The sequence below is a fragment of the Vidua chalybeata genome, chromosome 1, assembly GCF_026979565.1.
Source record: "Vidua chalybeata isolate OUT-0048 chromosome 1, bVidCha1 merged haplotype, whole genome shotgun sequence".
NCBI lineage: Eukaryota > Metazoa > Chordata > Aves > Passeriformes > Viduidae > Vidua > Vidua chalybeata.
Window position 1 is genome coordinate 141,474,257 of NC_071530.1, and position 22,105 is coordinate 141,496,361.

The 22,105-nt window shown below is 40.7% G+C and overlaps 1 protein-coding gene across 1 annotated transcript in view; it reads left to right on the forward strand.

Moving 5' to 3' along the window:
* The window catches only part of FER1L6 (fer-1 like family member 6), a 66,110-nt gene that overhangs the window by 16,423 nt on the left and 27,582 nt on the right, over positions 1-22,105 (forward strand). Inside the window, exons 9-22 of the mRNA XM_053947683.1 lie at positions 969-1,155; positions 2,745-2,937; positions 3,970-4,319; positions 6,975-7,083; positions 8,851-9,031; positions 12,046-12,166; positions 13,450-13,550; positions 14,213-14,303; positions 15,104-15,223; positions 16,247-16,399; positions 17,705-17,891; positions 18,445-18,569; positions 20,516-20,650; positions 21,197-21,346. Of these exons, the coding sequence (XP_053803658.1) occupies positions 969-1,155; positions 2,745-2,937; positions 3,970-4,319; positions 6,975-7,083; positions 8,851-9,031; positions 12,046-12,166; positions 13,450-13,550; positions 14,213-14,303; positions 15,104-15,223; positions 16,247-16,399; positions 17,705-17,891; positions 18,445-18,569; positions 20,516-20,650; positions 21,197-21,346 (2,203 nt within the window). The remainder of the gene's footprint in view (positions 1-968; positions 1,156-2,744; positions 2,938-3,969; positions 4,320-6,974; positions 7,084-8,850; positions 9,032-12,045; positions 12,167-13,449; positions 13,551-14,212; positions 14,304-15,103; positions 15,224-16,246; positions 16,400-17,704; positions 17,892-18,444; positions 18,570-20,515; positions 20,651-21,196; positions 21,347-22,105) is intronic.

Below are 22,105 nucleotides of genomic sequence, written 5' to 3' on the forward strand. Positions count from 1 at the left end.
CTGCCCTCATTTCAGTCCTTTCCTTCTTAACTTGGGGTTAATAGCAGGATAACATTGTACAGCTGGCTGTTCTCACATGCTCAAAGAGAGTTTTTACAATGCTCTCATCTAAATTGAAGACCACATTAGGGTTGCTTCTCTGCAGCTGATAGAATTGACAAGTCCTGTTGGCTAAGTTCCAAGTTACCCCTGACAGAATGTTCATTGATCTAAAATCATTTCATGATTTCTTAAAGCAGTGAAGCAAGAAGAAAATATATGAGGATGTGAGTGTACAGATATTTCCATATCCTTGGATAAACTCAAGCACATTATCGTTCTCCTTGTAAAATACAAAGTTCAAAGTGGTAAATATGCTATCAGCATACTTTAAATTTTACTGAAGCAATGTTTCTGGTCAGTAATGACATCCTGGATCAAGTCTCTGGAACGTCACCAAGCCGATGGAGCACATGGTCTATGGGGAAAGGTGGTGGGTGTTGGTTTTTTGAGCCTAAAGGAGAGCACTCAAAGGGGCATCATACATGAGGAGGGCAGATACAGGCTCTTTTCAGATGAGTGGCTCTTTTCAGTAGAAGAATGAGAGGCTTTGGAGGCAGGTAAGAACAATGATATTTCAGAACAGATTGTTTTTTACCATGCACACAGTCAAACGAAACAGAGGCCCAAAGAGAGCGGGAAATCACTGTCCTTGACAATATTAAGAATTTACTAAACAAGGTCTGGAGAACCTTATCTCACTGGACCTGATTCTGTATCACATAGAAAAGTTTGCTGAGTAATGCCATATTATTTTCTTGTGGTAAAAGGATTTTTTTTTTTGTTGTTCAGATGAAAAAGCAAATTCATACACCTTTTTGTGTCTTCTCAGGTGCATGCTAACCCAAGATCACAGTGCTGTTGGAAAAAATATCACTTCATTGTCCAAGTTTTCAATTTTAAGAAAACAGCTGCTTTTTTCCTTTCAGGAATCTCTTGATCCCCAAAGGCTTTCCATCTGAAAGACCATGGGCCAGATTTTATGTGAGAATTTACAAAGCTGAAGGACTTCCAAAGATGAACTCTAGCATCATGGCCAATGTCACCAAAGCATTCATAGGCGACAGTAAGGACCTTGTGGATCCCTATGTGGTGGTCATGTTTGCAGGTCAAATGGTAATTGGGATCCTCTTGATCACAAAAGTAGGCCTTCTTTCCTATTAGCTGTGCTACAGGCAGGTGATTATGCTGATGTCCTTTAACTTATAGTTACATAAATTAGGTAAAACGTGTATCTTGGTCATCAGAAAATGTTCAGTTCTTAAATTATGCAGAAATAAAGTCACAGAGACACTTAATGCCAGCAGATCTAATATCAGGCTCACAGCAGTAGGTTAGAGGCAGGCAGCAGGAGGGGAAAGAGAATTCTGTAGCACTGTTACTAAAACACTGAGTTACAAGACAGTGATTTACTCAGCACTGTATTAGGTAAGTGCTATGTTTTGGTCTCCCTCCAATGAAATAAGTGAGCAGGGCTGAAATCAGTGAATATGGTTCAATTGGGGTTTTAGGACTATGTACTTATTTCTGAGTTACCCTGCTGAAATTCAGGAACCTCTCAGCTTTCCTGTGTAGAGTAAGCATTTTAGCCAACTGGCAGTGTTGCCTGGCTTCATTGCTCCTAGAGCAACCTCAGCATCAAACATGGTGTGACATATTACGGCTTAGAGACGCTTCTGACTCTGGTGGAAGAGGAATGCAGAGGAGGTCCAGGGCCTGGTTGCCCTGGGGCACACCATGAAACCCTGTGTCAGGGAGCCTGTCCTGATTATTGGTGTAAATAAACAAAGGATCAAAATGGAAACTATTTTAAGCCAGCAATGCTTTCTGTATGCAAGGAAGCCTTAGGCACAGCTCCAGTTAGTTCTTTTTAGATGTTTCAGGCATGAGAACGAGGCTCTTGGTGCTTATTGCATGTTTTGTCATGAATCCAAATTGTAAAGTACTACTGTTGGTTAAAACAGGGAAATGCATGCAGCACCCTCAGGTTGAATAGAGGGCTGAAGAAGACAAGAATGGGTCAGTGACATGAGTTTGCACACTGGTGTGAAAATTAGAGGTTTATAGAGAGGGTTGGTGGGTTTTCTGACTCAGTTCTCTCCACTTAATGTGAATGTCTAAGTCCTGCCACAACCAGTGATTGTACAGACTGTGATACAGTCCTGCCACCTCCTTAGGTTTGGAGGAACATCTCCAGGACCTACCCCTCTTGCACACAGGCATATGTCCAGAACATGAACCACAATAATAATATTTTATGCTAGATAAATTGCCTCATTTAAGGTAATCCCATTGGTACACACAGCCTGGCATCTGTAATGAATTTAGTCTTTTATGAGAAAAACTGTGCTGCATCACCACTGCCCAGATATTTCAAAAGACAGTTGAAGATGTGCAGATTGTAGTAGAAATGCCAAAGTCTGGCTTTACAGATACATTTTGTGAATAAGGGTCCTGAAGTATTAGATTTTATTCCAGGCTCTGCTGCTTGCATGTGAGAATACTTTAGCCATAATGTGGTCTTTTATTCAATATGGAGTGCAAAATGAAGAAGCTAATAGAAAAGCCAAAGTACTTTCAAGATAGAATATTTGTACTTTAAAAATGGCCAGAGAGATGCTGCTAAGTGCAATTTCTGCTGTACTCATTGCCATTCTCCAGAGTTCAACCCCTCTGGAATTAAATTTGCTGGACTTTCCTTTCAGGGCCGGACAACAGTGCAAAAGAACTGTGCAGATCCAGTGTGGCACGAACAGATTATCTTCAAAGAAATGTTCCCTCCACTCTGTCGAAGAGTCAAAATCCAGGTCTGGGATGAAGGCAGCATGAACGACGTGGCCTTAGCCACCCACTTCATTGATTTGAAGAAAATATCAAATGAACAAGATGGTGACAAAGGTAAAAGGGAAAATGTCTCTTCCAGGATATACCCTTAAAGTAAAATCTACCTGCATGGGTTCTTGGCACTGACTAATCCTAATTTAGGGATGTCCAGAGATCAAGTGTTGGTTCTGAGACAACTTCTGTTGCTTAATTTCACATTATATTACATTGTGCCCAGCGCATGGAGGGTCTGACATTGTTCTTCTTGTTAAAGGGCTGCTGCATAATTTGTTACCATCTGTGTGACTGTGGCAATAGTCTGCTCTAATCCATTGGGGTTGACAGATGTAAGTTTATAGTTCATGTGAGTTTCTATTAAGCAATGAAGCCACTAACTGAAAATCACTAAAAATCAAAGGCAGAGCAGGCTTGTATTTTGGATCCACCCACTGGAAGCAAAGTGTTTAGGTAAGGCTCAGCTGGGTGCTATCACAGCCCATGGAGGCACCATGGACTAGTGTGTTATGCTCCTTTTGAGGAGAGGCTCACTATCTGGAGTCTTTTCACTGATGTTTGAGTCTACTTGTATAGCCTTGTTTATGTTGTGTGACCTATATGTGGAACATGGTCAGTTATCACAGCTCAGTGAAGCCACAGTAACTCCTTAAACCTGCCAATTTGAATTTATATCTCAGTCCTTAATCAGAAAATAAAAGAAAAATTTGTATAAATTGAGTGACACAGAGTTGAAACAGTTTGACCTAAAGGAGAAAGCCTCCACCCTCTCCCGTCATGTCCCAATCTTTAGTCTGCAACTGAAAGCTCTTTTTCAAGAGATGCAATGGACCTCCTGCCCAGCAGGTGTGGTGCCATCATCTTCAGAGAAAGAACTCCAACCCAGCAGAGTTGGTTGGGTATTGGCAGAGGTTCCTTGGTGTCTAAGGATTGCCCTGCAAAGCAGTGCTCTGTATGAAGTGATTCCCCACTGCCCAGAAATGGGTCCAGGTTTGGCTTTTGGGGCATTAGAGGCAAGATTTCTTGGAGCAGACAATGAGGAGAGCACACTAATACTCAACAGAAAAGCCACAAAATGTACTTTGTCTCCAGGGTTTTTGCCTACCTTTGGGCCTGCCTGGATCAATCTCTATGGCTCACCCAGGAACCACAGCCTCATTGATGACCACCAGGAGCTTAATGAAGGTTTTGGAGAAGGGGTGTCCTTCAGGGGACGTCTCTTCCTTGAGATTGCTGTGGAGATACTTTCAGGAGGAGCCCGTGAGTCAAAGTTTTCAAGCATTATCAAGGATATCAAATCGTCATCTAAAGATAAAGACTTCAAAGCACTCAAAGGAAAAGACAAAACTGACAAAGCAGGAGAGGACCGAAAGTCAGCTTCTCCTTCAGACAAGATGAACTCAACTGAAGTGGAAGTTGAGCCATTTGATGTACCTTTAGAGGTCAGTATGACATTAGGAGATTGGTTGTCATATGTCTCTGAACCACCAAGAATGGCACTGGTGTGTGTATTTGGGGTCAGGCCATATAACACTGCTATTTGTGCTCCCTGCAGTTTCTGCATGCTTTCACAGTCTTGGGACCTCCCCACAATAATACACAAATGGAGCATTAATGCCTACCTGTAATTCAACTCTCAAGTAGGATTTGGTTTTCATAAAATTTAGTCTCCTGTCATATAATCCCTTTTGCACTAGCTGCATCCACATGTTCCTACTAGAAACTTCTCTGACATAATATCTATTAATGAACAGAGAATCAGTGTGGACAGCTGGGAATTACAAAGCTTGACGTCACACATTCATTCAAGAAAATCTGTAGTTGTCAATTGAAGTCAATAGAGAACCACTGACATAAAATCTGTGCAAATGCAGAGAGATAGATACATTCTAGCCTGATTTAGTCTCTTCCTTTAATACTGCATTGCCAATGTGGTGTTAGTGTTAGATTGATAATCTCTTTAGAAGAAGAGCTGAAAATTATGTGCTCAGTTTCAACCAGTGGTAACTGATGTTGTTCGCCTAATTCCACCTGTTGTATAGGATTACATCATGGGGAAATCTGCACTATGGTACTTTGAGAAGGTTGGGCAGTTGTGGCAGGGTGTGTGGGCTTTGGAGCTGAGCCAATGTTTGAGCTTTAATTCTCAGCTCCACCACATCACTCTCTGGGAGCAACAGCAATTGCTGCATATGCAAGTTCATTTTTTTTAACCCAATAAATAGGGGAAAAATATTCTCATAACCAATTTTCCTCCCACTTCACTATATCTACTACAACTATCTGACAGGAGACTGGGGGGATGGGGGGGAGTGGTGGCTTGGCCTCATCTCCCAGTGAACTAGCAGTAGGACAAGGGGAAATGGCCATGAGTTGTGCCAGAGGAGGTTCAGGTTGGATATTAGGAAAAATGTCTTCACTGAGAGAGTGGTTAAGCTTTGGAACAGGTTCTCAAGGAAGTGGTGAAGTCATCATTACAGGAAATGTTCAAAAAATGAGTAGATGTGGTGTTTCATGATACAGTTTGGTGAGCATGTTCAGTCAAATTGGGACTTGATGATTTTGGAGGTCTTTTCCAGCCTTGATGATTCTGTGATTCTATGTCATTCATCAAAACTTTGTCTTTTGTTCTGGCAGTTCCAGCTCATTTCTTAAGATATTTGTGTCCTTTATTAGTTCTGATTCTTGGTCTTTCCACTACATCTCTACAGGTAAATAGGAGAGGAGCAATTGTTCTTTGGTCTTGAGGCCTAGCCTTGAGAAGTGCACTTCCTTGGCCTGTGCCCTGGCATTTCTGGCCTGAGGGCTGGCTGGAGTGGGTCAAGGAGTGTGCTAGCAGAGAGCTGGTGTGGGTAATTACAAGCCAGTTATGTGAACTTGTGCTCTGCTGTTACTTTATTTATTGATATAGTTGCAAATTACCTCAGTCTCTCAGTTCTTCTCTGAAGACTAATAGAGATGACATTTAAAGACATTTATTTCCATCCTTTATATGCAAGAAATCCATTATTATGAGTAGCTCAGACACTGTGGTATTGGACCTGGCTAAATACCCCAGGCAGAGAAACAAACCCTGCTGTAACACCCACCAACAAAAATTAATAGTAATAATAAGGATTTATTTCCAGCTGCCATTTCAAATAGAGAATACATAAAAGGCAATAGCATGATACAGTGGTGTTCGATATTCTTTTAGTTTTGACATTCAGCAATACTTTATGCTACAGTAGACAGTAATTGTATTACAACTCTCTGAAAGGAAAAGCAGGAACTGGAGACATTACCAATAATGCGAAAAATGTCTCATAGAGCCTCTGAGACAACAGAGGCAAAGTATCCATCCCCACAGCACAACTTTATTGACCTATTCTGACAGCAAGAAGATATTAAAATTTGTTTTCTTTATAATGGGAGATAGATGTGTGTGTCATAGTCTTTGAGCCTTGGCTTTATTAGGGTTTCATACTGGACAAGTATAAAAAGCTAAAGTTACGCTAGAGCTGCAATCTTTTTGAGCTGTTGACTTTGACATATGATGCTGCTAATCCTTTCACTGAAGACCTATGATATTTTGCTGTGTATAGCAGAGGTTTTTCAAAATGAAGAGATCATGGGCGGTGTCAAAAACTGTTCCTGCTTTGCAAAGTCAGGGAAACAAATATTCATGTAGAGCTGATGTTTTATTCATTGCCTCACTCACAGAAGAATTAAGTGCAGAAGAATTAAGGCTGGTCTTGCCTAATGGGCAACAGTTTGCAGATGTTGTGAAATGAGAAGGGTTTGGATGGGAAGATTGCTATAGTTGGGGTGTAAATTTGGGGAGAACTCAAACCATAAAACATATCTCCTTTGAGCTTAGTCTTGGCTTGGGGTTAATAGCTTTTGTTGTTAATGACCCAAGAGTGTCAGAAATGTTAGCTGGCCCTTCTTGACTGAGAGTCCATGCCAGGCACAAGCAGATGCTGGGTTTCCAAGAGGTGTAAACAGAGCCTAGCAGAGCCTTGAAATTCAACAAAAGACCACCGCACTTTTCCTTTATGCTGTAAAAAATAGAAGGTAAAATAAATGCCAACATTTTCCTCCTTCTTCTCTAATAGATCTATGAAGAGAAATTTGAAGAATTCCTTCTCTTTGGGACATTTTTTGAAGCCACAATGATTGATAGAAAATGTGGGGACAAGCCAATAACCTTTGAGGTTTCTGTTGGTGAGTGTGTTAAGGTCTTATCCAAAGGAGAGAGGCTGCCTCAGGAGCAAGGGGATGATAGGTGTTACTGACTGATGTGTCTCAGGGCTCAGGAATCAGCTTCAGAGTAGAGCCTACATTTGAGTTAACCCTGATTATAATTTCTCTGGATAACAGTCAAGCTGAACATAAAGATGCCTGTCTTACTCCCCAAATGCCCTGTATTAATGCAAATCCCCTCCCCCAATATATACAGCAACTTACAGCAACTTAGCCAGTATTTACCCTTTTAACCACTTGGGAGATCAACCTCAGATAATTTATTTCAGGCAGAGTTCATTCTGTAATGTCCATTTAGATCAGTTCCTGGCTGTGAGGGAGCCCTTTGTGGGGGATGATCCGTGTCCATTGTCTTGGCCAACCCTAGTGAGTTACCTGTGGGTCTGTGAGTGTGGCAGGGGGATGAGGTACAGCCAAGACTTAAATTGCAGGCACCACCTTGTTCTAACATCCTCCTGGTAAGTCCTTTCCTCTTTCAGGGGAAAGTAGGACCATACTCCATGAGCTCCTCATCATGGAGCTAAATTATCCCTCAAAGCAGATTAAAGAGAAAATGAAGATATTTTCATCAATATTTTCAAAGCAGAGGAACTTTCTCTTAAGAGGGAAGCTTGAATTGGCCTCCTTTCCCTTGCAGGGATTTGATTATCTCCGTACCAGACCCACCAAGGGTCCAGGTGCACAGTGGCACTTCCAGTCTTGGAAGTGACTGTCTTGTCTTGTCCATGACTGTGCTCAACTATAAGGCTATGTGTGCAGGGAGAGATGCTGTAAAAATAGGGGAATCAATGAGTGATACTGATTCCTGCTGAAACTTAGCAGGAAGCTGAGCTGAGGATGACAAGAAACTCATTTGAATAGTTGGGCAAGGAATTATAGTGATCCTTGTCAGAATTAATTCTAAAGATGAATCTGGCCCTGAATTCTGGACCTGAACATCTCTTAGCCCCCTGTGTAGCTGAAATTTGGACCCAAACTTGGCCAGTTGTCATTATTTACATGAAAGGCCGAACAAAAAATCCAGATCATGATGTCATATGGGATGATTCAGCACATCCTTCTCCTGCAGGGAATGTTTTCTGTCTGTCTCTTTTAAAATCTGTAATTATCAGTTTGATGGATGTACCTCTTTCCCAGTGCTGATAATTGCCCTTTAAGGCAAAATCCTTTTAGGGAAGATGATTGTATCATTAGCAGAGCTGTCTGTCATTAGGCTTGAAGCTGAGGCCTCAAAGCACTGTTATTACTAACTCTGCAACCCTAATGTGCAAAATTTCCTTGTCTGAAAAAGAATTTATCACTTCTGAGATCAAACTTTGGAATGATCATCCATATGTTATGAAGAAGACATACCTCTTCTGTGTGAATCAATCCCATATGAGGGCTCCTGAGCATAGAAGTATCAACAGCAGTATTGCTTTGGTTTCTGAATTTCTTTACCAAAAGCTGAAGGTCCTGGGGCCAGCAATCAGACAATCACATCACTAAATGATATATGCTAGGTATATGTCACTTGGGACAGGCAAGGAAGCACTGTTCTAGAACCTGACATTCCAGGGACAAACATAACCTGTTACAACGTTTATAAACTGTGGTGTGGTTAAAACAGCTGAATGAACAGGAGGGGACAAAGATTTTCCGCTGGTATGACTGGCCATTTTCTTTTTTAAAACCTCATTCATGTTTACTACTCCAATTTAGACATCTCCTGTAACCCTGGGTCTCTAGGTATTTTTGGAAGTACTACTGATGGAGTGTCAGCAGGAGCTGGAGGGAAAAAGAAGACACATGATGGAGAAGCAGAAGAAAGCCTTCTGCATGAGGGGGAAGATGACATTTCTCATGACCTTGGAGTACCCCTGGTATCTACCACACCCCCTGAGAAGCCACTGATCACAGGTGGGAACAGGTGAGGATCTGTGTTTCAAAACCTCATCATGTAGGACTCTGGTTCTTATTTTATTATCCTGTGGGACTCATTGATGAACCCAGGCAACATTAAAGAGTTTGTGTGAAATGGAGGCTTTCAGGTCCTCAATTACATCTTTCACAAGAGTAAATTTTCTTGTCTTCACTGAAGTGAACAGGCTCAGAGCTATGCATCTAATCTTGGCCCCATGGGCCCTTAAATCCTTTCTGAAAGTGTTGTGTGTTGCACCAGCTGTAAATTGGAAAGCTACAGCAAAATGCAACTTCTTTAGTGCCATCCCTGGTTTAGGGTCCCACACTCTGATCACAAGTAACACCCAGTCAGTGTCCAGCTCCAGAAGCACAATGTCACATGTAAACATTGAAACCTGGTCAAGGCAGAGCCACCTTCCCAGAACACTTTCTAGAGCTAATAATTACAGATACCGACTTAAACAGCGAGTAGTAACAGAGGAAGGAGGAAATAGGCTTTGAGAAAAGAAATGGAGCAATGGATGAAAACCTGCAGAACAGTTCTTCTAAATAACCTTGTTTATAAACAGAATAGTAAAAGTTTAATTCATTTGAAAGATTGTAATAAAAATAAATATTTTCATTGTTGTTTTGGTAGGTAGAACAATCCCTGGTATTGGTGAGTGCCAAGAATAGATGGCACTTCTTCTTTTAGAAGGCCAAGCAGTAAACAGATATAAGGACCAGGAGCAAAATATCGACCTGGATCTGTTTGGTTTCTGGATGTCTCTAAATTTGAAAAGCACTTTCATTCTTTTCTGCAATCAATGGCTCACTTAGATGAAATAGGAGCTAGTGAAAGAAAACAAGAATGAAAATAACGTGGTAAAAAATTCTGGTTTTGCTGCAAGTAAAAAAAGAGAGGAGAAAAGCACTTTCTATCAGTGCTTTGATAGAAAGACAGTTGCCTTTCCTTGTTAACAGAACTGCAAGTTTGGGTACATGCAGAGGGTTATTATCTTCCTGAGAGAAGCTGGGATTTTTTAGTTTTCCCTTAACAGGAGTTTAGATTTAAAGAACCATTGTAAAAGAATGAATCACTCTTCAGATCAGCTATTTGCTTCTTGACTTGCTCCAGTATTAATAAAATTTTCTCTCATTAAAGATCCCTTTTCCTCAAATTTATGTAGAATGCTGCATCTTTTATTCCCTCCTGTGCCATTTAAAACAGCTTGGTCAGCCACAGATACCAATTAATGAGTTTTTCACTGCCTTCTCATAATGATGTCTTGGTGGTCTCACCACTGGATATTTTTAGTATTAATAAGTACTTAATGGGATATCCAGTACCTGAGATAAACTGCATTTGAGATTCATTAATGAGCAATGGAAAACAAAAGGAAAAGTATATTTTGGAGATTAAAACCGCTAACTAATTAAAGGAATAGACAGAATCAGAAGACTTCTAAAGCAGACACCATGAAACTCCCAGGAGTTTTCCACATTTATGTCAAAACTTAAACTAAGGATGAGCTAAAACTGAAAAAGCAATTCCTCAAAATTGTAATAGTGGGAATAATAGACATGAATTTTCAGTTTTCCATTTGATTTTTTTCATGGCTATATACTCTTCTTAGTAAATCAAATGAAAAGGTTCATAAGCTCTAAGAATTTCAGGTTAAGAAGTTCAGGCCCCAGGAGATGGTTGAATTGTTTTTGTCCCTTCTGAAAGCACCAGAATTAATGACACCCAAGGCTTGTGTAGGTCTGCTGTGCACCAAATTCAATAGGTAATCCTCACCTTGTTGTAGATTATTGAGGAGAAAGTAAATAGAAAATTCTCTCTCTTTTGATATCACATAGGGTAGGAAAATGAAGTTATAGAGAAGATATTAATCTTTTTAAATGGAAAAAATTCACACATAAACCTCTTTGGGATGTGTGGAAGTTTGGAGTCATTGATATGACACTCAAGAGCAAAACGTGATTTGGTTTCCATGGTCTTGGCTTGGTGATCTAACACATGTGGCCAGTTCTATCTGAAGTCACTGAGACTATCTGAGGCCATTAGATCCGTGGCCAGAGGACTATGAAGTGGTTTGCAAATGTTCATACACATTAAAAAGGTCTCCACAGTCCCACCATTGCTATGGAAAATGAGGAGACCTCTATTGCTAAATCCAGCGTGGCTGAGCAATGAAGTTTCATAGGGCTGCAGTATTTGTATAAAGGAGGACAACGTGCTTATTGGGGACACGGACTTGGCATGGTACCTACTGCAGATCTAATCAGAACAGCAGCTTTGTGTACTGCAGATCTGTACTGCAGATCTAATCAGAACATCAGCTTTGTGGCAGGTCTGCAGAGACTCTGGTTATGCTGGCCTCCTGCTCATTTTTTTCAGTGCAAATCACTCCTGCAGCTGAACACACAAGGAAAGCAGGGTTACAAGAGTCAATATGACAACTTGGACTTAAGATCAAAAGTGTGAGAAGAGAGAGCAGTGGATGCATTTTATCACTGAGTTATTAGGAGTTTGGTATTACTTTTACCAAGCAAGCCTTGCAGATCAGTTTCTGACAGGGAATGTCAATCTCCACAGACCCTGAAAAAGAGCAACTTGTGAAAGGAATGTGGGGTTGAGACTCTGTCATGGCTCTCCCACTGTGCAGTGTGTGGAACCACTGCTTTTGAAGATGTGATCAGATATTAATCTTTGCTCCTTTTTCCCTTGTAGTTTCCCACCATTAATAGTATTTCAGAGCTTCACTGCATACCTTTTTGTTTGGCTTTTCTCCCACCCTGGAAACCACTGAAATTAGATCCATTGACTTAAAATTGTTTCTCTTCAAGGATCTCACTGGTAGCATAATTGATGTTTGTGTTTGCCCTTCCCAGGATTTACTTGTTAGCATGTGAGAGGACATCCTGTTGTGCCTACAGTTTCTATGCTGTGAGAGCACCAAACAACTTTTCTTTGCTCTGCCACCCCTTGACCTACTCTGTCATCTTCATGATCTGCTCCCTACCTTGTTTCCACAGGAACTACCAGTACCTGCCATATGATGAGAGGAAGCCCTGTATCTGTGTAAAGAGCTACTGGGGCAACCAGACCTTTCGGCTGTACTCTTCCAACACTCTTGAGAAAATGGCAGATCACCTGGTAAGTGGCAACCATCCCCCCAGGCTCATTTATTCAGCAAAGTATGGCAGTGAAAGGCCACACTTCCCAAATCAGACCTTCAAAATTTCTCTCAGCTGTATTTCTTGTTGTTCATTTTGTGAGAAAGCAATTGATATATTTTTATTTCCCCAAATTTCTTTGAACTATTAGAGCTGCTCAAGTATTCCTGACCACAACAATTATTTTTGGCCATAGGTCTGCTTTCTTTCCTCAGCAGTGTTTTATTCTTTGTAAAAACATTCAAACAATTAAATTATGAGAAACAGAGTAATTGTGTCTCCTATGGCTCTTCCTCTAATATCTTTATGCCTTATATTTATACTGGGCACTCCTTAAAGGACAATATTTTCTCTTAGTTTTCCTAAAATATTGACAGAGACAGAAAGGCATATCATCTCATGGGCAGTCACTCTCATGTCCTAGTCACAGTGTTTTCCCACAATGATGTTTTATTTTCTACCTTTGTTTAAAGTTGACTATCAACAGACTCAAGAAAGTAGGTTTTGTTGCTGTTTGGGGTTTTTTTAAAGTGACTCCTAATGTTGAATATTTTAATGTGGGGCCTCAGATTAAGAGTCTGATTCATCCCTCATTCATCCATATATATCTCATGAGCAACAACACTTGAAGTCATACTTATGCAAGGTTGTATCAGGAGAAGACAATGACTTATAACGAAACATTTTGAACTCAGGTATCTGAATATTAAACAGCTGAATAGATGTATGTGGAGAGATAATGTTTGTCAGTGCACCCCAACACCCACAGGCCTTGCTGAAAATCCAGATATTTATTTTAGCTTTTAGGAACAGACTCCATTCCTCATGGATAATTACTAGTTTTGTGATGGACCTTACATATGAATTCAAGTGATCACTGAATTTTAAGATGTTAACTCCAGCAACTTGTTAAAGTTAAGCAGCAAGATAAGAAACAGAACCAAGAAGAACCATTTTTTAATTCTACCTAGCAGAAAATGTTTCCAAATTACTGATCTTCCTCAAAGAGCTAAGAACACAAAGTTGCTCCAAGCAGTAATAGCTTGGACAAGTAATTGGAAAGACTGGGAAAAGGTCAAAATATATCATGCTGTTGGAGTATTTTCTTTGTGCACTTCAAGTATAGTGATATATCAAAGGTTCTTTCTGTCAGGCCACAAAATCGCCTCCCTCATTCTTGCTAGTCATAAATAGCACTGTAACACCGACAGAATGACAAAGTGTCCTCCTGTGCATAATGGCTTTCTTGTGTGTTTTTCATAGGAAGAATCATTGGAGCAAGTAAAGGACTTGATCAAGGTTTCAGAGACCGCAGCTGAGGAGAAAATGAAGAAGACTCTAAATGGTTTTATCAATCAAAGCAGGTAATAACCTTTACTAGATGCATACAGAAAATTAAATTTAATGTTGGCTACAAATTATGGCCAGACAAGGAAACTGATGATAATTTTTAAAAAGTACACTAAACTTACTGAGCTATGTATTTTTTTTTCTGTAAAAGCAAAGATCTTCCCAAAATGCAGTTTCTATGTAGACAAACAACATATTTATTGTTATTTTCCATATTCAATATTGGCAATAGATAACTGCCAATCATTGTCATATTATTTTGGCTTTCAGAACTCTAAGAATACATTGTATAGATGATAAGTAGGATTTAATAAAGTGTGTGACAGATACACCATAAAAAAAAAACAACCATGATTAATATAAAAACAAAGGATGCCACATATTGGTATAGATCCAGTGGGCTCTGTATCAAATTACATGATTGGGCTCAAACTAGATATAAGCCCTTATTTCTAGGTATTATTAATCCATTTCTGGGAAGTGTGGTGCAGAGGTTTTGGACTCTATTCCTTTAATCTTATAGGTACATAATATTTTACAGATTTTCAGCACCTTTGTCTTCTGGTTCATGTACTGCAGCAGACACAGAACAGTCCAATGTATTTTAGCACATTAGTATCCTCACATAAAAAAAAAAAATAACAGATTTAAAAACCATGTTATTCCTGTGTCCTAGGGCATTCATGGTCATTGCTGAAAAGAAGCCCAAAGGGTTGAACTGCACTGCTTTGGACAAAAAGAGGCTCATGCTGCTCAAGCAAGAGCTGGTATGTGCTGTTCCTTTCCTATAAACATTGATGCAATGATGATTACTGAAAGCACACTGCTTTGGTGTTTTTTTTCCTATTTTATTTTCTATTTGGTTGCACCATATGGGAATGCTTTGAAATTCATATGAATATAGTATCCATGAGCAGTTATTTTAATAAACCCCACTGTGCTTAATAAAGAGTTGTCAGATACACTAAAATGAATCAGAAGATGTTTTTAAATACCAATAAGTCATTATAATAATGAGATTATTTTTCTTGTCCATACATTTTAACATGGAATGATGCTGAGTTCAGTGTAAAAGCACCAAACTTACACTGCTGTCAGGTGTCTCACTACTGTGGTGCTGCTGAACTTCAAGACTAGTAAAGTCTGACTTTCGTAAAGACCTTAGGAGGAGGACCTTACTGGACCCAGGAATCTCCTCCAGGGAACAAGTGAGAAGAAACCAAACTGGGTGGAGGTCATCTGAATATTTATTACCTTTTTTTACTGCTTGTAGTACAAAAGATTGTGGCTTCTGTCTGGATTAAGGCCTGGTAATTCCAGGTGGCAATCACATGTTTTTTGGGACTTCCATACATGCAGTATACAAACAAACAAAGACAAAATGGGGGACATTCAATTTTTCTGTTGTCCAGCTCCAAAGAGTTGATCAGTTTCTGTTGGGACAAAAGAAACATTGAACATAGTGTCTCCCATCTTCTCTTTTCAAATTGAATCAAATACTGTTTCTCTTCCAATTCAAACTACTTAATAACAGATGGAAAGTATATATTGTATTTCCTCACTGCAGGAAGCAATGTCCAGTGATGCTAAGGGAATCATTCAGCAGCAGAAAAAGAAGATGCCAGTGGATGAAATGATTCGTGAGACTCAGAGCTTTATAGATAAAATTCGATTCTTGGCTGATGAGGTAATCCACACAGAATTCAGAAAAACTTAAAATCTAGGACATGGCTTTGATTTTTATAATTCCATATGAATAATAACTTCTGGCTTGGTTATCCAAAGAGTTCTCCTTCAGATAGCTGGACCTTATTCTCTTTTGCATTAAATGGAGCTGTTGTCAAACCAGGGTAGGAAGTGTTGGGCTCTGTGGTATGGAGAGGTCATCCCATACGTGGTGGCTTGGAGAAGCCAGCTTTCTGATATGAACTCATGTCTCCACCTGTATGGATACCTGTATGGATCTGGACTGATATGAGCTCTGGGTGCCTATATCATTTAGCCTGAGAATAACAGAAAAATCAATATATTTGGTTGGGCCAAAATCCAGCCACTAGAAAGCTGTGCCTCTGAGAGCTGCCTGTGCTAGCAAACCAAAGAGGGCCATGGCTATTCTCTGGCTCAGAGAGCAAGTGGCACAGTGGTATGGCACAAATTCTCTTCCTTCCTAAAACAGGGTGACCCTGCTTACAGCTCCTTCAGGGAGCAGCCCCTTGGCTGGTATTTTCTTCAAAGCACACTGAAGCTTTGTTTGGGGAACATTATCTGAGACAGGGCAAGGCAGTCTCACTGAACACTGTCACAAGCAGAAAAGATGATCATATGCCAGTGTTTGAGCATGGTCCTGGACCTTTTTGGTTTGCTGGTATAGATGAAATTGGTGGTACTTCCATGGTAGTTACTTACGTGGTCTGTGGTTATTTCCTGGGAGAGAGCCATACCCAGATTCTTAATTTTCTTTAATTTCTCCTGAAATTACTTATAAAGTAATCATTAATCACTCTACAAAGCTCTTACCTTCAGCTTAATTAGAAATTCAGGTATGGACTGCAAAGCATGAAGTGACAGCCGCGTTTAGTTCAGAGGCATATCTGCCACTCCACAGGAGCCATGAGGGCATCAGCTCTTAGTAAGAGTATTTCAACAAAAATATGATGGTGGTGGCTCATAGAAAGAATTCAGTTTTAGTTCAATATGCCTTATTTAACAGCCACAGAATACAGTCCCTGATGTGTTCATCTGGATGATCAGCAACAACAAAAGAGTTGCATATTCAAGAGTCCCAGCAAAAAGCATACTCTACTCCCCAGCAAAAGAGCAGAGAGGCAAGGACTGTGGGAAGATTAAAACTCATTTCCTGAAAGTAAGTCTGTGGCACACTGCAAACACAGGTAATGCCTGGGGAGCATTTGGTATTCCGATTTCTTCCAATTTTACAGATTAATCTTTGTAATGTAAAAATATGTACAGATTTGTATCCACCATTTATTAATATTTGCTTCTTACATTTATGCTTGTCATTCTTTAATCACTCTATCATTGCCAGGCTTTTTATGTATGAGTAATTAATTCCCTACTTGTTATGGCAAGTATAGAACACTGTTTGTCAATGGCTGTATACTAAACAAATAGAAAAGGTACAGCCTCTTTGCTGACAAAAGCATCAGCAGCACATGAAAGCCTGTGAGGAGACTGGTGAGAGATCAGCTCTCAGCAACTCAGTGGGGAAACCTAGATATTCAGGGGTAATACAGGAATTATTTATACTTTCTATTTAAAACATGCTTAAGTTTGCACAATATATGTCCGAAGTACTGTTATGGGATTATTCATGATAAAGGAAAGCCCTAGTGGATGAATGCCTACAAAGGCAGTGTGACCAGTAGTACCTACAGTGGAATATTGTGCAGTGTAATTGTTACTGTGACCATCAGGAAAAATGCTCCAGACAACAGTAACTTCATATAATGAGTTTCTAGTGGGTTTTCACCTTGGACTTCTGGGAATAATCCCATAAAGCAGAGCTAAAGAACAGATAAAAACATCTAAGTTCCTGAGATACTTGCCATAGGTACTTGCTAAGCAAAGTACTATTTGCCTGCATGAAATAAAATATTCTGCAGTTAACTATCCAACCCCTTCAGTATCAAGAATTACCTTAGGAACAGACAATACTAAACTCTGAACTTAGCAGATCTAGATGAAGTGGGAAGGAAGAAAAGGAAATAATAGGTCAAGACTAGTAATATTTTATAGTGGAAATGTTTTCTGACCTGCCCAATGGAGTAATATTTTTAGTAATACATGGGACTAACTACTGGATACCAGCAAAACTGCATGAAATGGAAAGTGGGCTGAAGTCTGGGCAAAGTAGAGCATAAAATTTCACTTATATGTGTGCAGCTGTAAGATAGTCTGCACAAACCTGTGCATATCAGGCAGTATGCAGTTTACACAGACTGTTAGTTGAGTAATCTACTAATTCCTTCCCTAAGAATCACAGAAATTTCTTGTACTAAATGAGTTTCAGAGCCACTCACTGTGAAGAAATGCCATTTATCAGTATATCAGCTCAGAGAACGCTTATTTATTTTACTCTGGCTTGGTAAGACTCAGCACCCAGCCACCTCTCTTGAGCTTGTTGGTAAACACTGGATTTTTTTTTCAGCTCCCAGGCAAACGCCCTCTGGGCTGGACTGTGCAGGCAAAGGTGGACATCTACCTATGGCTTGGACCTAGCAGCTATGCCCACAGTGCCATGGAGAATTTGCCTGTAGGATATGAGATTGAATTACCATCTAACACCAGCTCAGGGCACAGTGTGTTGCCCTCACCTGCTTGCCTGCTGTATAAAAGTAAGGCACTCTTTCTTCTCCCTATTAACAATTAAGAGAAATGCCCCCAAAAGCTCTAGTTCAGTGTGGCACAACCCCTATATAAAGTAACTGTTCTAAGATGATAATGGCTTTGCTTCTTCTCATCAGAAAAGTCTGGCTTCATTGCCAAGTCATCAGTTCTGCCACTGACACTTTGTAGATGTCAGGGAAAGAAGGAACTTGTTCACTTGCAATTTCTGTTCCCTGTCCCATGAATCTCTCTCCTTGTAGAGGAAGTATCCCTCAGTTCTCCTGATGATGCACAGAATACCTAGTAGACAAAAGAGTGATGTGAGATAAAAACTGGCATTTAATAGCCCTGCAATAGAGACCTACATAATTGATTTTAAGTGAATTCAGATTTCTTGCACAACTTCTGAGTGTCTCAGGTGCTTCTTCAGTGAGACAGCACTAGCAACAGTTCCCCTTGTCAGATCCTGGCTGGAGAGCAGCTGATGGCTCTTCTCCTCCTGCCCATGTGCTGTTCTGTTTCCATGGAGCTGATGTTGCTGTTTTCTCTGCCATGATGCAGCCCCGCACCTCTTCCAGCTGAGAGCCCACATGTACCAGGCCAGGGGGCTCATTGCCGCTGACAGCACTGGACTTTCTGATCCTTTTGCAAAAGTTACTTTCACATCATGCTGCCAGACCACAAAGGTAAATTCCAAAGCTTCTCTTGGTGACTGAAAACACCTTTTTTCCCTTTTTTTTTTTCTTTTGTTTTTTTTTTAAACAATTAAGGCATGGAAAGGGAAAATCTTGGTTTTGCAAGGAGGTACCTAGCAGGAAAAGTTAGATGCCTGCTGTTAAAGAGCAGATCCTGAAAGTCCACTGCAAACAGGCAAAAGTTTACATGTTACTCACTACTCTAATAAGAGGTGCAGCAGTATTAGTTTATTTTAGCTCAGATATCATATTCTCCGGGACTACTGGGGCTTTGTAGTAAATGTACCTTTCTTCACATTTTTATTTCTGTGTTTTGGACTGTTGTCATTGCTAGGTATAAATGTGGGTGTAAGGATGAACCCTCATGGGTCTCTTTTCCTCTAGCCTGTGCATTCAGTCATTGGGCAGAGTGAAGACCTTTCTATGGCTTCTGCAGCCATGTGAGCCAGCACAGCCCTTTGTGATGCAATGTGGCAGAGCACATTGGTGGTTTTAGAGCATTAAAATGGAAATGAGCTGAAAACAGAGAGGAGGGAGACTGAAAGGCTGCTGAAATATGCCCAGTAGGGAATGGTCTCCCATCTCCCTCAGGAAAGTCCGGGGATCAATGGGCTCCCGTGGAGCCTCTAGAGAGAAGTGGAAACTTAAAGAGTTTCAGCAAGAAGGGTTGAAGAAACAGCCTGGGCAAGTGAGCAGGAGGATGGTCCCTCACAGAACATGGAGACTTACTTTCAAAGGTCCTGAGTCCTTTACAACTACCCTGGAGTTTAAATTGGGCAGGAATTCTGACAATCATGCCACAAACAGAATTTGCTGAGCCAAATGGGCTCTTCCTTCACATCAAATACAGTCTTGCATCAGAAAAAATATTTAACCCTCTTATCCAGCCCCTCCCCACTAAAACTTCACAGAAGACTGTTTCGATTTAATTAATTCTAATATTCCTCAGACATTTTATTCTGTTACAAAGCAAGTTCTGTTGCATGTGCCAAAGGCAGCAAAAAAAAAAGCCTTTCTTTAAATTGTAAATGCCTGCTTGTGCTACTTCTGCCTCAGGGTTATTAATTGATTTTTTCCTGTAATGTGATTTTAACTTCTAATAGAAGATGGTGAATGAATCCAATTAAATTAGTGTCTAGATGCACCAGATTCTGGAAAGTAGAATTTGGCCCAGGAAAAATAGGTGTTTATAGGCACAGAAGTGTTAAGTTTATTCACTACCTGAATAAAATATTGTAGCTGATAACTTGCATATTTTCATAAGTGTCAATTAAGAGCCAATAAATGGTAAAGAACCTTATTCCCATTCAAAAGAATGATAGCGGGTTATGAGTAATTTTGCAGTTGGCATGATTTTCCTCTTTAACTGTTACCTTTGTTAAATATATTTCCTGCCTAGTCAGTTAAAACATTCTCTATGAGAAAATGCTATAAGCATCCACCTAATTCAAATTACAACAAATTAAAAACTTCTGATTTCTTATGAGTGATTCATGAAAATATTTTCTTTCTTTTTCATAAAGTGTTAGGTGTCATTACACAGAACTAAAAATAAGATTAAAAAAATGTGCCCTGGAGAAGTGAAAACAGGCCTCAGTTGGGGCAAAAGCTTTATTTTAATAGCACTTGGCATGTGCCTGCTTTCCTAAACCAACAGCTTTCCTCTAACTTTAATACTGAAGTTTGTCTACACGGTTTTCATGTATTTATTTATTTTTAGGGATTTGTGAGGCAAACAGGGAAATGGAGAAATTGGAGGTACCAGCCTCACAGCAAAAGATTTGTAATCTCCTGGCTGGGAGGAGCTGCTGAAAAATGTGGTGTCTCAGACATGGCATTGTTCAGGCTGTGGACAAGGAGGTCACCAGCAGATGAACATGCCCTGTTGAAGGGCACTCAACCAAAGAGCTCATTAAACATTTCCTCTCTTCCATTAGATCATTTCGCAGACCTTATCCCCCACCTGGAACCAGACACTGCTTTTCAACAGCATTGTGCTTCATGGTGACAAAGAGGAGATCGCCCAGTTCCCACCGGAGATTGTCATCGAGCTGTATGATGATGATGCAGTGGTAAACTCAAAGCTCTTCTCACTAAAAACCTGGGCTTTTACATCCTACTGCAAGCATGAAAGCAAAGCTGTGTCACTGAATAACCTTTAAATGGATCATCTTACTGAATAGAGCTCAGTGCTACTGTGGTTTGCAGTTTAACATCTGGGAACAGCTCTGAGATTCACTACTTGGCCTTGCAAAAATGAGGCCTTTTATTTTCCCCAAGTGAATCTTGCTCCCAGAGACCAGCTTACAGAAATCAGAAGCATTTTGCCCCCAGGCCCCTTGAACACTTCTGTTAATATTGTATCTAAGTCTGGGTTAAAACCATGCAGACTCTGATGCAGTCTCACTGACTAAATATAGACCTCAGATATTTTGGGTACACTGAAGAGCTAATAAGTATTCAGCTCTTCCTCTTCATAGCTGCCTTGCATCTTACCTTGGACTTTCCTTCAGAAGTTTTTTTTTTTTTTTCCTAAATACTAAGCTCTGCATCATCTCAGCTCCTATAACCATTGTGAAATCCAAATGTATTTGACCCCTGTATTCTCCTTTATTTAGGGTAAGGCAGAATATATTGGATCTACAGTGGCTGCCCCTGTGGTGAGACTTGCTCACCAAAACTATGAGCCACCAAAACTTTGTTACCACCCAGTGCACTGTGGAAGTCTTTCAGGAGGAGACCTTCTTGCCACATTTGAACTTCTGGAGGTAAATTTGACTTTCTCAGCAATTACACTTTTACACCCTGGGGCCTGTAGCAGTCAGAGGCCCTGCAAGGCCTCCCTGGCAGTCACTCGCCTAAGATAAGAAATGCGGAGTCATGATCAGTGGACCAAAGTAGCCCCTCTTCCGCCCTCGGAGCCTTGCTATTTCTCTGTAAGGCTATAGGTCGTATTCTCCTCAACCCTGGCCATTGGACAATTTCCAACACCCCAGAACCCTATATAAAACCCCATCTCTGCCCAGTTCAGCAGAGGAGCTGTCACTGGAAACCTTCATAGGTTTCCAATAAAAGACACCGCTGCGGAACTCCACACAGACTTCTCCTCTCTCTATCCCTGCGTCTGCCGAGGCACTCGCGAGCCCAGAGCGAAATCACTGAGAGCTGAATTCACCAGAGCTGAAATCACTGCAGAGTTGCTCTCTAAGTTGCCTGGGGCTGGGAGCCAGCCCGAGGGCCCAGAAGGCTGAGCTGATTAGCACAGCGCTATCCAGGACACCGATGGCAGCGGCTGCCCGGGGGGCTGGACGGACCCCTGGGACACCAAGCATCAATACGGGCTCACAAAAGCTGCCATGGCTTCAGGGTCCATGACCATTTTGAATTAAATGGCTCATAGTTCCCATGCAACTCTTGTCACCCCTTCCACCTTGTCAGGGGCTACTGCCCACACACACCCACCGCTGCCAGCCCTTCACATGCTGTAAGTCTCTTTTGCTTGTCACTTGCCCTGCCCTAAACTCTGC